Source organism: Equus caballus, chromosome 26, assembly GCF_041296265.1.
Source record: "Equus caballus isolate H_3958 breed thoroughbred chromosome 26, TB-T2T, whole genome shotgun sequence".
Taxonomy (NCBI): Eukaryota; Metazoa; Chordata; class Mammalia; order Perissodactyla; family Equidae; genus Equus; species Equus caballus.
This window is the reverse complement of record NC_091709.1, coordinates 10425097-10441962: the sequence shown is the minus strand read 5'-3', so window position 1 is coordinate 10441962 and position 16866 is coordinate 10425097. Positions and strand designations below refer to the sequence as shown.

The following is a 16866-nucleotide window of genomic DNA, read 5'->3' as shown; positions in this document are numbered from 1 at the left end:
AGTTGACGCTGTAGAAAAACTAGGTGGAGAAGGAAAAAATATGCTCTCCACACACTCCACATACACTCACACTAAGTTCTGGGGTTCCTTGAGCAGGGAGGTTTCTCCTGCTCTATTTTCATAGGATTTAAAGGAAAAAGAAAATGGGGATTATCTCCCTCCTCCACAAGTTTATGATAATCTGATGCAGAAATTGGACTAGATTTCCAAATAGTCATCATGATATCTCAGTCATGAAATAAGCTGACCAGTAATTTAGTTCAGGGAGCACAGCTCGTTGGTGGTATAAGCAGTTAGAAGCCAAACAACCAATTACTCAGATCAGGATCTTCATACTCTTGTCTTCTTACATCTTATATGTGAATGTGAGCACACAGCAGGCTCTCAATATTAACTGTTTAGTAGATGGAGAGGCAACATGGTGCAGTGGAAACCATGAGGTTTGAAGATACACAGACTGAGCTTTCCATTCTAATTCTGCTTTGGGCAGTTATTTAAAATCACTATAATTCAGTTTTCTCATCTGTAGAGTGGAAATAAGAAAACCCCCTTGGAGGGTTGTGCTGAGGACTCAGTGAGGAGACTTCGTAAAGTTCCTGGTTATGGTCGCCTAATAAGTTGGGACAATTAGTAATCGATACCTGAAATTCTACACTTCCTAAGAGGTGTAGCATTTAACAGGCATTTACACACTCTCTTCTTTAATCCATGTATCTACTCTATAAGGTAGGTATTATCATCTCTCTTTTCCTAACAAGGAAGAGTCCTTTTTCCCAAGTCAAACAACTGACAAGTGAGGGTAAGAAGATTCAAGTTAAATATTCTTATAATTTCTTAGCTTTCTGACAGAGAAGTTGCAAGTTAAAATATTATGTGTTTTTAAATGATTCATTCTATCTACTTTAGCCCTGCCCCAACACACACTCAGTGTGAGAAATGAGGACACTTCACAAACATTACATTGATTCTACGGAAAAATCAAGATTAAAACATAATTTTGATTTTTTTAGCAGACAAAAGAAGAGCTCATCCCTAAAGAGATTAGAGAGTTGACATTTTCAGATGAAAAATAAGATGTCAACACAAAGAAGTTATAATTCTTCCAACCTATTATTCACTATCTTAATGAGATCTGAGGTTGACCTGAGTAGAAAAATAACCAGGATCCTTCAGACCAGAAGCATATGTTGAATAAACTGATTCTGTGTTCCCAAGTTACAAATAATGTTCTGCAATTGCAAAATCTATCATAACTCTATTTGGCTCATGAAAACTACATTATTCTTGCTCACTCTTCTAAAGTACCCTCCCCTTTCTGGCCATTTTTTAGTTCCTCCTACTGTCTCTCTTACTTCAGTTGGCTAAGAAGTTATTAAAATATTCTCACAGTAAATGCATTCAATATGACAATAGCAAAAACTTTGGGGGGCAATGTGGTATTTTAAGATTCTTTTTTTGCTTAGATCTGGATTTGAATCCTGGCTCTGTCACTTCTAGCTGAGTGCCCTTGGTCAAGGGCTTAACTGATGATTTCCTCAATTCCCTAAATTACTAAAAAATAAAATAAAAAGAAAAAAAAGAATGGTTTTCATATTATATGGTACCATATCAGTGGTAAATGATTTTTGTCCTTTATTTAATCCCCATAACAACTCTACGAAGTAGTTACTTTTAATATCTTCATTTTATGGATAAACACACTGAGATTTAAAGAAATGGTCCAAGGATGTACACTTTCTGAGTAGCATCACTAACACTCAAATCCTAATTTTTTTATATTGCTAACAGCCTCCCAAATATGCTATCTGCATCTTGCTAGTTCTGACAATTCCTTGAGATAAATTCATGTAATACTCATGGTATGTAGAGGACTTTTACTAAATATCAGTTCCTGTCTCTTTGTATCTATATAGTATATTTAGTTTTCTCAAAGTAGTTTCTATTTCCCACTTCATTTGATCTTCATCTGACAGATGAATAAACTGAGAAAACATGAGACTAAACGATATCAACAAATTACGAAGGGAACCGGTCCTAGGACCCCGGGTTCTCCTCTTCACATTTGCTACCTTCCCCTCTCTAAACCTTCAACCTGTCAAAATCTTACAAAAAGAGGCTTTCATTTTTTATTTCTCTTGAGTCTTCCCTTCCTTTTTGTCTCTAGGCAGAAAGGCATTTGCTTATCTTCATAAAGGGATGAGTTCCTTGATGTGCAGCACCTGATCACATACACTTAAAATGATTACTCTGTAATCTTTGGGATCATCATGGCAGCAAGGCTCCTCTCAGCAGACTTTCCCTCCCCTGGCCATGACGAGCCTTAATGGAATCTGGCCTGCGGAGTGTCTGGGCTGTGCAGGAGGCAGTGTCACAGCAAGTGCAAGCAAGTTCCCGAAGCTCAACCTTCACAGCATCGTGTAACTCAAACATCCCTTCAAGGCACCACCCGCCTTTTCCAGTGGGAATCTATTGAAATGATTCTCTTGGAAGCAGCGTGGAAGTAGGGGGAAGGGTGTTAAGTATGTGCTTTTGGAGGAGAGTGTGGATGGGTGAGTGGGTGGAGACAAAGGGAGGGGGAATGACAAGCAAAGATGGAAAAAATAACCGCTACTGCCACCAAAATATTCTGCTCAAGGATGAGGGAGTACACCCTACAGCTGTTAGGACTGTTCAGCATATTTTGCATATTTACATATACCAACTATTTCCCAACAGCCTTGTGTTTGTTTTAAAATCCCACGCAGAGATGTCTGGTAAAGCTGTCACTTTAGAAAGCTTATTTTCTCGGTGAAGTTTGCAAAATTATTTTCAAAATTCTCTCTATATATCATAAGCTGAGCAGAAGAGACACTGTCATTACCCACATTATAGAGAAGTCTAGACAAGACCATCGACCCATCAGACAACATTCAGAGCAAAACACCCATGTTTTAAGGCAAAGAAAGCACCTGGTTGATTACAGCCAATTTTTTAAATTATTATTTTTGGTTCAATACTAAAGGAAACAGAGAACTTCACCCAGTGATCCTGGGTTAGTCCTGAACCCACTAAAGTGTGATTTTCTTAACTGCTGTTGACTCTCATCTTTGATTTAGAAGTGTTTTTTTAAGAAAAATGATAACACTGGATGGCTTTCCCATGTAGCCATTTTCTTTTGGAAACATAAAACTCCAGAAAAGCCCATTTGTAAAAGATTAGGGAACTTCCTGAAGAAGGAATGGGGTAGTTTAAAGCTATATTTTCCTTTTAGCAAGATCCACACGAAAAGCATAGAGTGTCAAGCCTAAAGGGGAACAGATTCTGTATTTTTTGGCAAGATCTTAAATCTTCTGTTGCTATATTTGGCTGCCTGCAAATAGTCTCTTGTACAAGTGCAAAGTAAAGATCAATGCTGGTGTTCTTCATTCAGCCACAGCCAAACTTGGTACGGAAAGTAAAACAGTTGTGCTCGAGAGATGTTTCTAAGAGAGTCTGGCTCACTTATTGATCAACAGCATTCCAGAGCATAGGTACCCACTTTACACATTAAATATATCAAAACATGTTTGCTTTCCATAACAGTTTTTCCACTGCTTAACTGAGAGCAGATGTAATGATTCAATCTGGACAGAAATGTAAAAGCTTTACCACGTCAATGTGGCAATGTGGTCATATATAGATATTCAGTCAAATGTGTGTAAGTAGGTCAAATGAGATGCTTGGAGACTTAAGACATCACAGGATGGGCATATGTTCCCAAAAAGGGAAGCAAAACAATTAAATGGTAGTTGATTGTCCCCAGAGAAAACACACTTCAGCTAGGAAGAATCTGCTCCAGATGTCTGCTCTCCACCCCCCGCGTGCCTGTTTGACATCAATACCACATAACCCTTTGGACTCCAAGGCACTGTAATAACCAAGTGAAATGTTTGAAAAAGCAGCAGGAAATTCCTTCATATGCAATTATTTAAGTGAATAAAGATGAATCCTACCCAAATGACCACTGCAAACATGGAAGAAGTCTTGCTAGTTCCAGTGATATAGTAAATCCTCCCAGATTACAAGGCTGATAAAAAAAAACTGATTGAAATCTAACAGTAACTGTGGTAGACAGAATAACGTCCTCCCAAAGATGTCCACGCGCTCATCCTCAGAACCGGCGAATATGTTCCCTTACATGGAAAGAAGGACTTTGAAACGTAATTAAGGACCTTGAGATGACGATATTATCCAGGTGGAGCCAACGTAATTACAAAGGTCCTTAAACCTGAAGAGATGGTTAGGGTGATGCCACGTGAGAGGGACTCGACCCAGTGGTTGCCAGCTTTGAAGATGGAGGAAGGGGCCACTAGCCAAGAACTCTAGAAGCTGGAAACAGCAAGGAAACAGCTTCTCCACTAGAGCATCTGGAAGGGATGCAGCTGACACTGATTTAAGCCCACCAAGACCAGAGCCGGATGTCTGACCTTCAGAGCAGCATTCAGATCTGAATATTATTATTCAGATAATAAATTTGTGTTGTTCTAAGCCAGTAAGTTTGTAGTAACTTTTTACATCAGCCATAGAAAAGTCATACCTCTAGTCCAGTCTACATATTGCAGATAGTTAAGAAGTCTGTGCCAAATCATTTCACCTGTAATGCTGCAGAGTCTACTGAGTTCAATACTGATTTCCAGACTTCGCACTTTCACATTAAAGATTCACTTAATAAGAAAATAGAGGGCCGTGTAGAGAAACTCTAGCTGCCTTTAAAAATATAAGGTCTTGGAGTTCTTTTTTCTAGGTACACTTCTTCAATGTCAATGAATTGTTAGGAAAGTTTTGTTGGTTTTTCCATACTACTTATAGCAAATTCCATATAACAATGGTAAAAATGAAGCAACAAAAAACACCTCTCCCAAAGAGTAACCGGTAACTTTAGAAGCATCTTATTAGAAAATTCACAAGCCTCTTGCTGTTATGTAATTAACATAGCTCATTTCACTTGCTCTTCCATTATAAACACTCATTTTATAACCCACTCCTCACTGTAACATGTAAATTCCTTGTCTCCTGAAATTAACCTCATGCACAAAAAAACTACGACATTTTAATTTCCAAAGATATTTATAAGTTGCTTAATTGAATAAGAAGAAAACAGAGACCTTTAGTTAATTGTCAAGAAAGGCAGACAAAATCAAATGGTACATTAAAATATAAACATTAAGTTCACATTAAATTATTTATTGAACAAATTGAAGATGACATCTGTTTTTATTACAAAGTCCTCCATCATCTTATATCACTGATACGGTTAGGTGACCTGTATTTGAGAAATGAATAGAAACACTAAAATGTCTCCCTCCTGAACCCCAAGAAAACCAGAAAAAATTTATGATTTTATAATTAGCTTGTAAAGCCAAAGGTTTTATGAATTATATATTTTCCTGTAAATTAAGAATGACAACATAGTTAAGACTAGTCAATTTCTTTTTCTGGAAACGTAAAGTTAATATAAAACTGCTCATGGAACGAACAAATCTGGAATTTCATTGTATTTCAATGTTGTAAGATAATATTTCTATTATTAGCTTTCAATTTACCTAATCAAGTGACAAATATAAAGTTCACCATATTTTTTTATAAAAGTATTTCACCTTATCTAGATTTATATGATGAAAACAAAATGAACCCATGTTTTTCCCTTTCCATATATGCACTTTAAAATGATACAAATAATTCACATGAAAACCCTTCCATATGTTGTATATCCAGAAAAATGTAGGGAATAGTATTCTTAAATCAGATATAATATCCAAGATTGTAAATATCCTAAGAAATTAAATCAAGTGTGTAAATAATCGTTATTAAATTTTGCCCTAGCCACAGCATATAAAATGTACATCTCCATTAGTATAAAGAGACATCATTAGAAAAGTTCACATCTTATGCATATACCAAAAAAAACTAATTAAAGAATCTTGTATTCTAAAAGAGTCATTCTTAGGTCGAAATTTAGTAGTCCACAAATTGTTACAAAGGAAGCTAATTGATGGTGACCTGCCCTTTTCTCGGAGGCGTCACTGTTTACTTACACAATGGAATTGGTAAATTACACTTAATCAGTATTTCTTGCAACTTTAAAAGGAAATTCAGATAAATTTATTTGATCAAATTAATTTGTTATTTCAAGGGAACACTAGTTTGATCAATTATTTGAAACTATAAAAATATTTTTCAAACAAACGTAAAAGCACAAGGGACAATAAAAAATAAGAAAATTACAATATTTTAATAATAATGACTATTTCTATACTTTGGAAAAGTATACAGAGTAAACTTCTAAGAGAGCACTAAAAGAAAACCTACTGAAAAAATTCTGAGTCTGTTCTGTGAGCAGTCTCCACGATCGTGTTACCGAGGTGATCAACATTTGAAGCTGTTCAGACTGAGCCTCCTCGCAGGCCCCACCCATGCGCCAATCCCCAGAGTCATCGACTTTTGTGTAGTTTTCATACTCGTCTTCTACATTATGGAACTAAAACTTTAACCCGATTTTTCTAAAACGACTTTAATAATAGTTTTAATGCTTTAATAATAGATTTAAGGGCTCTTGGGCCATGTTTAGAGAGTAAACTTTAATTTCTCTCAAATAAGCCTTAAATTTTCTGAAAGGTGTGTCTTTTATCCTAGTGGAAAGAAAAAACCAAAACCGAGTCCCTGGGGTCCCGTCCATTACAATTGGCAGGCTGACAGTCTCGGTCCCCTGCGCTGTCACGCTCCTGCCGTCCTCCTGTCCGCCGCGAAGGCGATGCATCACACGCGTTCGAACTGCCGTCAGTACCCCTCTGTAAGCGCGGCGGTTCTAGGGAACTCTTTCCATCCAATAACTGACACAGTGTCAACATCTGCTTCCAATAAAGTTGCTTCTTTTTTTTCTCAAAGTAGAGTAAATCTGCTGACTGAGACCGTAAAGGGTTGTTTTTTTCCTCCTCTTTTCATGCGGAGGATTTTTTTCCACCATATTTGCAATTTTTTCCTCCAAGGCAAGTAAAAAAACTCCAATAACTTCAAAAGAGATGTTTTTATTCCAGGTGCTAAGGAAGCCCAAAATATAACTGAAAAACAAAAACTTTGGTGATTTAATACAACTGTTGCCTTAATTTTTGAGACAATAATACATAGGGTCCTGGATGAATAAAATTTTGGAATAGGTAAGAAAAGTCAGAGTTAGACCTACACACCGCTAAGAGGTAATTTATTTTCCTTCATAAATGGCACAGTAAAATGTCAGAGATAATTAAGAAATTTACATTTTATCTTCAACACCTAGTAGAAGACAAAGATTCTCTTGCAACTTTTTCTTGTGGAAAAGCACAGTCATGTATCTATTTGATTGCTGCAGAAACGGGTGTGAAAAGTAAAGAGAAGGGACATTCAGGAGCTCAGTTTTATCATCTACCTACTCAACTGATAGACATTTGTGGTAGCTGTCATTTACTGAACATCTACTATAAGCCAGATGATTGATCATATATACATATGATTTCCAACCTTCACAGCCTGCCAGTTATGTATCATTATCTCACTTTACACATGAGATAAATGAATGAAGCCCCAGATCATACACATCTAACAGTGCCTAAGCCGGAATTCAGAGAATGACCTAATGTCCAAGCCAATGCTCTCTGCATTCATTCATTCTGCTTCTCTATTCATCCCCCAGTCAGAATTCTACCATAAATACTTTCCTTTTCCACCACTTAATGCCACTGCCCCATTGACTTAATTCAGCAAACATTGTGTACCAAACGGACCTTCAGTATGAGATAGAATGCAGTTTTTTGAAATATAGTTTATGATTACCACAACCAGATAGTAAATGCAAAAGCTAGATTGTGATAGATATCCTGCAGGTCTTAGAATAGGAATGGGCAAATTCTATGTGCAGAATGAATAACAAGCTCATCAAGGGCATTTTTTATGCCAGTTCTCAGAATTTGTTTTTTTAAAAAGTCTGTTATAAAGTTAAAGAAATAAATTCCCCAATTATTTGCAACTCACTACGTTCTCATTTGCAAACTTTAAAGCAATCCTGGCCAATTTGGCTTAAAATAATAAGGTAAATAATTTTAAGGGAAAGAGAAGGAAAAACATTAGAGGAGAAAGTTAGGAGGGGACGGTTCTTAAGAAGAAACACTGGTTTTTAAAAAGTTTAGAGGCTTTTTTCAAATAAACAATGAGGGACCAAATAATCTGTTAGGATCTAACCTGTCACTATTATGTTGTTCCTTCACTTACGATAATTTAGTGGTCGAAGCATAGATTAGATGTCCAATAAATGAGATGATTTTCTAGGGTCTAGTTTACAGATCTTTAGACAGCTCAAAGAAAGTCTAATTTGTAAAATAGCCAAAGGTGAAATGGTTCCAGATGAAATTGGGGAGGGAAGTCGGAGCCCTCACTTGGGCAGTCTGGAAGCCTCCAAATGCAACAGAATCATTTTGAAGTCAGAAAATCAGACTCAGAGATAGCATGTGAAACTTGAAATAAATTCAGAAGATCATGCTAAATTACAACTCATTCTCTTCTATGACTTCTAGTGGTAATGGTAATATGGTCATAGCAAGGGGATGCCAGACAATTTTGGAGACATGCACTCATTCTCTTTTAACTTAGATTTTGATCCACAACTTGTATAGACAAGGATCCAACCCTTGCAATATGCTAACAATACCTGGGCCTGTTCTCAACAGGGGAATCTCACTTCTAAATCTTTCCTGTGTTCAGGAGAATTCAGCTCCCAAAGTTTTCTTGGGCCCCCAGAGCCAAGGAATGTTTCATCGGATAGTTAACACAGAGCAGAGTCTAACTTCAGGGATAAGCTATCTAACTGTCTGCTCTCTCCTTCACCTCAATCCAGTGGAAAATAAGGAAAGGAGCAAAGAGGGACTACCTTTCTTCTCCTCTCAACTGGGAAAATAAAATAGAATGATCTGACTGAGTCAAAGTACAATGCTGTTTCAGAGAAACTGCAAAGGAGGTTAATATATTCCAAGAGGAGGAAAATAAATAACCCCCAGTGAGCCATCCCATGGGAACTGCCAACTACTTGTCTTTGAAAACTCAGGAGGACACAAGATGAAACCAGTTTTATAGATTCATTCAACTCTGTGCTCCATAGATTTGGGCAAATTACAAACAATTCTATCAAATCAAATCGTAGATAATGTGACCAAGCCAGTCCCTGAAAATCTATGTTCATGTCTTTAGTAAGTGGGAGATACTTTAAGTACGGGCCTTACATTAGGTAAAAATGTACATGTTGTGTTAAGGAGATTCTGGTTACGAGAAGCAATGAATGGAGTGATGAGAATACAAGAGAGTGCATAGATCATAACTCACAAGATGCACCAGGAAAGAAAACTAATGCATAAAATAGAACTAAGAGAAATGTTTGAAAATTATCTGTGAGAACTCTGCCTAGCTAAGTGGAAGTTCTTATATCTAAAATGTCCACACACATAATTTAAGATGGAAAGTGGTATTTCACTAAACTTTGTATTTCACATGGGTGGGGACAGGGATGGGGGAAACTTGAGAAACTTCTTTACCAAACCAAAACTTCTATATAACACTAACTTCTTAGCATGACATGACCCATCCCTGGGAGCAGCTGAAAGGACGGACTCTGCATTGAAAGTCCCTAAAATACCAATAACTGCTACTTTCATAATCTTAATCTTTTCCTGAGGCTTAATGATAATTCCAACTTCACCCTATTTAAATCCTGAGGGCCATGTCAAGCTGAATCCTGGGTTTTCAATAATAAATTTCAAATAATAAATTGTCAATTTGTTAACCTAATTTCAGGAACTGTGATATAAATCCCATTTTAAATTTCACTTTGCCATAAATTTTTTTAAAAGAATTAAATCACCTAAAACCAGATTTAAACCAAAAAAAAAAAAAAAACCTGCAAAAACCTAGGTTTAAAAAATTACATATAAAATATATTATTTTTCAATTTACAATGATGGGTAACATTATCAGAAATAGCCACTGAATTAAAGGCTTTGTGATGAGTCTAGTACTTTTCCAAATATTATCACTTCAAACTATCTCCAGGAAAAAAATAATCCGCTTAAAATACAACTTTAAAAATTGCCGTGAATGAATAACTAGCAACAAGGAAAATAAGTCACTGACATTCACAGGTGGCATTGTTAAATGCATTTTTTTCCCCAGTAGTTGAATATAAACTCTGGTTCACTTATCAAAGTTGGATGGACTAGAAAGGGAATTATAGACTCCAGCAAACTTTCCATTTGAGTGAAAGTTTACGCAAACTTTCTTCTTAGTCAGCCTCCAAGTCCTCTTTGGAAGATATCAAAGCCAGGAAATATCCTTTCTATAGTGTGGTCATTAAAATGTTCCTTTTCAAGCTAACCATGTAATTCTACGCTAAGTGAGCTGGCATGAAATTAAATCTTCACTGAGATTTAATGTAAAACAATACTATATTGGCTTGGCTACGGTGCTACTTTTGTCAAAAAGAGGAACTATCAAACACTTGAGGTAACCTGGAAAGCACAGAGCATCTCACAGACATCTTAAAGACAAGCATTTTAAACATTTTTGCCAGTGCTTCTCTGAGAGCAAGTTCTTTAAACAGAACTTAACAATTTTTACAATATTAAAAAAAATACATCCCTCAAAAATAGCCCATCAATGCTAAATCAAACTTTCTGTATTTCTACAAAAATAGATGCACACAGAGCTACAAAACTGTATTCCTGAAAGACTGAGCATTTTCATTCGTGTTTCATCTTTTCATGACAAGGTGGTTGGTTCCAAAAGAAAAAAAAATCAAAATCAAACAAAAATTAAACCATACATTGATAAAAGTAAGACAAAAAAAGAGAGTTGTACAGTTGGCAAAGGCTCAGATGAGGGAAAAAAACAAACAAAAATGCTTTCTTTAATGTCTAGTACCCACTCTGCTTTCTCAAGAAAAGGCTCAAACCAAAGTCAGTGGCTGGCACTTCCTCTTCTCCTTGCATGTCTATTGTGTCCCACTGCAGAACGGGAAGCCCTGGCAGCCTCTTTTCCCAGTGGGCCCATGGATTCACGCTCCAACCTGACTTGCTAAGACCGTGAGTTTCAGTACCATGGTGATTCCTTGCTCTTGTCTTGATGCTGTAGACCTAGAAAAGGTGACAAGGAGAAAGACAAAAGGCATTCACACATGCAGCACTCAAAAATGGACATAATCTGTAATACATTGCATACAGAAACCAAAAATACAATCTAGGCAACTGTGAGGCATGACCCAAGGAAGACCTGATCTCTAAGGAAATTCTGTGCTTGAGTTCACAATTTTCAAAAAGCCAACCAACACAGTCGGTGACAAAAACTGTAGACTAGAACAGTGCTATTTCTACAGTACAAATTCTTACTGTGGTTTTTATTTTCTTGGAGTATAAGTGAATAGAAATATAAAATAATATAAACGAAACTTTTTCATCTCTAATTTCAAAACGAACTGATACTGGGGCAAAAAAATGTAACCAATCTTTGGACATTTAGGCAGCACTTCAGTTAATACTTTTTCAGCAACTGTCAGAATGACACCTTTGGACTACGGTAGTAAATAAATTCTAGTGTTATTTGGAAATGTATTCCGTAACAGGATTGCTAATAAATTATAGTGAGCAATTAGGCATGGTTAAAAACCGAATCTGGTATTGTCAGTAAAATAGATATAGTTGGTTCATAGCTAATAGCACAAACCTATATTCCATTTATAAATTTACTTATTTTTAGTGCATCTTCCTCCAGAAAGTATTTAGGATGGCTTATGAAAATCCACACTTCATAGCAAGAAAATAAAATTTACAGTAAGTTTTAAAAAAAATGAAAAAGGCAAATATGCAAATATGTATGAACACCAATTCAAAGCTAAAATGATTAGGAAGAAGTTTATCAAAGAGAAGACCCAGAAAATGTGACTGATCTGGTTCTAAAATAGTAAATTGACTAATTTCTGATATTGGCAATTAGCAAAGCACCATCAGTTTACACCCTCTTGAAGTCGCTTTCTTCAGCTTCCTTTATTTTTGTCCTGAGGCATAATCGTTTGGAAGAGTAAAGACTCAGAAAAATAGTGCTCTTAAGTTGTTTAAAACCAAGTATCAAAACATGAAGGTGAGGCTATTAAACAAGCGAGTAGAAATGCAGTGTGGTTGCTGTCGTGGGGGTGCTAGGATTGGGGGCTGTCTTCTGGATCCTTGATCCAGAACTGTTGTTAAGTCTGGGCCAGATGTCGTAAATTGAATAGTTCAACGAGCCAGTATGGTTTCAAATTGTAATTGTAACTAAAACAGCTGCAGTGATTTCATTTCTTGTCCCTCAACTTGTCAAAGAATTTTATAAAACAATGGGTGTCATTACAAAACAGACACAATTAGTCAGTAGTTCATGGGAGACATTAAGACAATCTACAAAACAGATTACATGAAAGTAGAGAGAACAAATAGAAGGAGACAATGTAGCACCTCACAGAACCCCAGGGCACTATCCATGGTCTACCCCATTTGTGTACTGGCAAAAAACAACTCTTCCTGAAGGCTAAAAGATTAGTTCCATCTTAATTTGTTTTTTCTGTGTACTAGCATCATATTTAGATACAAAGTCAATAGTTTTCCTTTCCCATTTCAAAAGAAGAAGAGGAGGGGGATAAAGAGGAGGAAGAGAGGGAGGAAAGAGGAATAAAAAGGATCTGGGGTATACCAATTCTCCCCAAGTTTGCTTTACTCAATTTTGAACGATTTTGTGGTGAGAATAATTTGCAACCTGACATAGTCTCTGTCGGGTGACTCTTATAATCTAAACCACCTTAACTGACAATCTGCTGACTGCATAAATATTGTTTTCATTATTAAAACATCTCATCTTCTACATGACTCAGTATTTCCACACTTGAAGCGTCCATCAATCTATAGAATGTCAGCACTGCAAGTCATAAATAGTGTTGGAATCATCAAGTGGCTTGAGTATCTTTTTTTCCTCTTAAATAAAGGCAATCCCTAGTTTACTTTGCAAAGACATATGACTCTGTCAAAATCATGTTAGCCTTTTTCTGTGGACAAGTACTGCATTACTTAACATGGCCCTAAATTTTCCAACCTGAATAACAGAAAACATTCTCTCATTATAACTTCATCTCTTGAATTTTTTTGTTTCCAAGTTTTTGCATTACTCCAACGGAAACCTTAAAACAATCAAATCATCTATGGCCTGCAATATATTAAATATTTAATGTAGTCCTTGTGGTTTAGATTCTTCTTGGTGTTGGGACATAAATCAAAACCTTTCTTTAATTAGCAGATATTCACACTTGTAAATTTCAAAAAAAAGGCATAAGTAAAGCGCAAGAAAATGAACTACCACAAAAAACCCTACTAAGTTTCAACAGAGAAGCAGGGCTATGATTTTTCTTGTTAGACCGTGATGAGGGCAGATCAGGATATTTAAGAGCCAGTCAGCACATTTAGTTTTCCCAGCAAGGGTTAAAGGGGACAAGATCGTTAACCCATGATCCCTATGTGATCTACATATATTTGGGATTTCCTCAGATTTTCTTACCAGAACACAAAATCCACTCTGCTATAATTTTGCTTCTATTCAGGCTTTTTTGCCTTCTCACTTCCCTAGCTCAAACTTATGTGAAATTAGTTCATAACACACCCTGAAATCTCTCCGCTGGCTGTTTGAAATTACCCATGTTTATCTTCTCAATATTAGTAACTCAGTTTTAGTTCTATTGTTTAGTCTATGAGATTTCAGAAGAAAGGAAGATAAACATCATAAAAATGATGTGAGTGAACATTTTCTTAGGTCTGAATATGCCAGGCACTGTGAGAAACGCTTTACATGAAATCTCTCATTAAATGCTCCCAACCATGTTACAATAATATCCATTTTACACACGAGAAAATTGGGGTAGGAGAAGCTATGCAACTATTAAGCGGTAGGGCTAGTACTGAAAACAAGGTGGTCTGATATCAGAGTCAATGGTCTTAACCAGAGCAGGGACGGCTGCCCCTGTGTGGACTACAGTGGCTGTAGACATGGCACTAGCCTATACTCTGGCAACTCACAAGTCAAGATCCTTTCATTAAATCAACTCGAGGAAAAGTTAATCCAGTTTCTATATTCCTTTTTGCACTGTTTAAAAACCCCTTCATTTAACAGAACTGATATCAGCATTTACAAAATAGCTCTCTTTGTGATTTTTTTAAACTATTCATCTACAATGTTTTCCCTAAGACACAGTAAATGATTACACAGTAGTTTGTTATAGTTCAGATGAAGACTACTCCACTCGTAATAGGATATGTCATATTAAGCGATGTGCTTTTTGATGTGTCTTTGATACAACCACCTTGCCCCTCCTCCCCAACCAGACTTCCTCAGTGTGAACAGTGAAGACACAGGATGGCCATTTGGCTCATGAGGTGGTTGTCAGAAATGGGACCAGAGAACAAAGACATCACGTTTCTGGCTTCAGAGTTTGAGTGTCTGGAATTCAGCTAGGAGAAAGGTGTGAGAGGAAATGTAAGCCACAGACCCAGTTCCTCACTTCAATTCCAACACCACTCCTCCTGACCAGCAAAAGAAAAGGAAAAAGCCCTCCAGACCAAGGAAGAGAGCAAAGGAAGTATAAACACAGAAAAGAAATGTAGTATAATTAGGAGCAGGAGAGAAGTCTTGGTCAAGGAAGATCATAATATGATTTCCCTTTAAAATATAAAGAATCTGACTATATAGCAAGGCATTTGAGCTCATTGTCTGATTTTTTATTTTTGAGGAAGATTAGCCCTGAGCTAACTGTTACCAATCCTCCTCTTTTTGCTAAGGAAGACTGGCCCTGAGCTAACATCCATACCCGTCTTCCTCTACTTTATATGCGGGATGCCCACCACAGCACGGCTTGCCAAGTGGTGCCATGTCCACACCCAGGATCCAAACCAGCGAACCCCGGGGCCACAGAAGCCGAATGTGCGAACTCAACCGCTGAGCCACTGGGCTGGCTCCTCATTGTCTGATTTTTGAGGTGAGATTTTTGGGAGGCAACAGCTTCACAGATTCACCTGTTGCAAAAGGCTCTGGGAATAAGGAAGTACAGATGGCAACAGGGTGTGTCCCAGCATGAAAAGCCTGGAGACCTCCCCCTCCCAAGCTTCCCTCAACCCCTAGGTGTCTTGCGAAAAGATCCTAACATTCCGTAGGCCCCTCAAGAAGGGCACAGGAATTCTCTCAGAGAGAATTCTGGTGGGTCTGCTAGTTCGTCCCCTATCTATGTTGTGGGTGCCCCACGGCAGAAGAAATGGCACGGGCCAGCCCAGTTGAATATCTTGGAGGGATCACAAACACTAGGAAGCTACTTAAATCAGTCATTAGCGGGGGAGTCCTGCACAGAGAAGGCACTGAGTAAGAGAGCTGGGGGAAGGGATAGGTTTGAAAACAAAGGCCAGGGTAGGAATGAAATGACAGGACCAAGAAGCAGACAGCAACCTCTTAACTGACAACTTTTGTGATGTGACTGACTCTAGGAATCCAGAGGCAATCCCACGGAGAGGGCAAGGGAAGAATCTGAGAAGAGGGCTCAGCTCCAAACGCAACATTGTTTTAAAATGAGAGCAATGGAGAGATCCTTGGGTTGGACTAAGAATACTCAGAATTGATGAGCTTAAGTTTTCTGCTTTTGGGTAGAAATAAATACTAAATTGGGTTACTGAAAAGTTATACTCCAGGACCACTGAGCTTCAGTGGCTGTTTGATTGTCAGTCATATTCACCAGAAAAGCTCATCCTCCTCGTAAGGAAGTGCCATCACTTGACAATAACATTGACTATGCTCTAAAGGAAGCTGAATATGCTTCCAATTAATTTTATTGCTGGAGATAAAAGAGGTAACGTGGTAACCACACACTGAGGAACATGCTATTGATGAAAAGAGAAGAAGAAAGAGACGAACACAAAACATGGAAGTGTGGGTAGGATATCTTATGACCTAAAACTAAAGTACTTAAGTGAATAAATAGAAACTTTTCATTTCACAGATATTAAGAGTCTAGAAACCCTTTTGGATCAGAATGTTTGCTATTAGACCAAAAGAAGCTGGTAGCTTATTCCTAAAAATGAATCCCCTGCTTCGTTCCTGCTTTAATAAAGATAAGTCATATTTATTACAAATATAAATAGCTACAACACCGTGTTGGATGTTAGACCAAAACACTCAACTTTCATCAACAACTTGACATCTAACACGGACACTTGACAAATGATCACAAAGCAATCCAAGAGACAGTCGTATTATCTTCTCCTACTTTATAACATTATCACTGGTAATGATCATCCAACCGCATTTGTTAGTCTGAGCCCTGGGGCAATCAGTTTAAATGCCAGTTAACAATTTCTAAATAAGATCTATGTGGGGGTAGCACCTTAACACTAACATAGAGGAAAAAAATGAGAGCAAGAGCTATCCAATTTGGGAACTACGATTTCATTTCAGGGGAATATCAAGATAGATCATGTTTAATCACCATGGAGACCCCCCTTCATTCTTTTTTAAAAATATCTTTTTTTAAAATTTTAAAATATCATAGACTTCTTGTTTAAAAATCAAGATAAGGAGTATTTAGAAAGTAAAAAGTTCTACACAATATCGCATAATCACACAGCTTGTCGAGGACACTCCGGGTGCACATATGTCCTCACACCACTATTTATATTGTGCTGAACATGCTTATTTCACCAGCAAGATCATCTTGGAAAACCACTCCGTGTCAGTACATGTAGGTCAACCCTTTGGAAGGCTGTACAATATTCATTCCACCCT

At 37.3% G+C, this 16866-nt stretch overlaps 1 protein-coding gene across 3 annotated transcripts in view; it reads right to left on the bottom strand.

The window, feature by feature from the left end:
* Positions 1-5066: 5066 nt before the first annotated feature.
* The window catches only part of VGLL3 (vestigial like family member 3), a 54952-nt gene continuing 43152 nt past the window's right edge, over positions 5067-16866 (bottom strand). For all 3 annotated transcript variants that reach the window (XM_005606098.4, XM_005606099.4, XM_005606100.4), the window contains exon 4: positions 5067-11165. In XM_005606098.4, the coding sequence (XP_005606155.3) occupies positions 11122-11165 (44 nt within the window). In that variant the 3' untranslated portion in view covers positions 5067-11121. The remainder of the gene's footprint in view (positions 11166-16866) is intronic.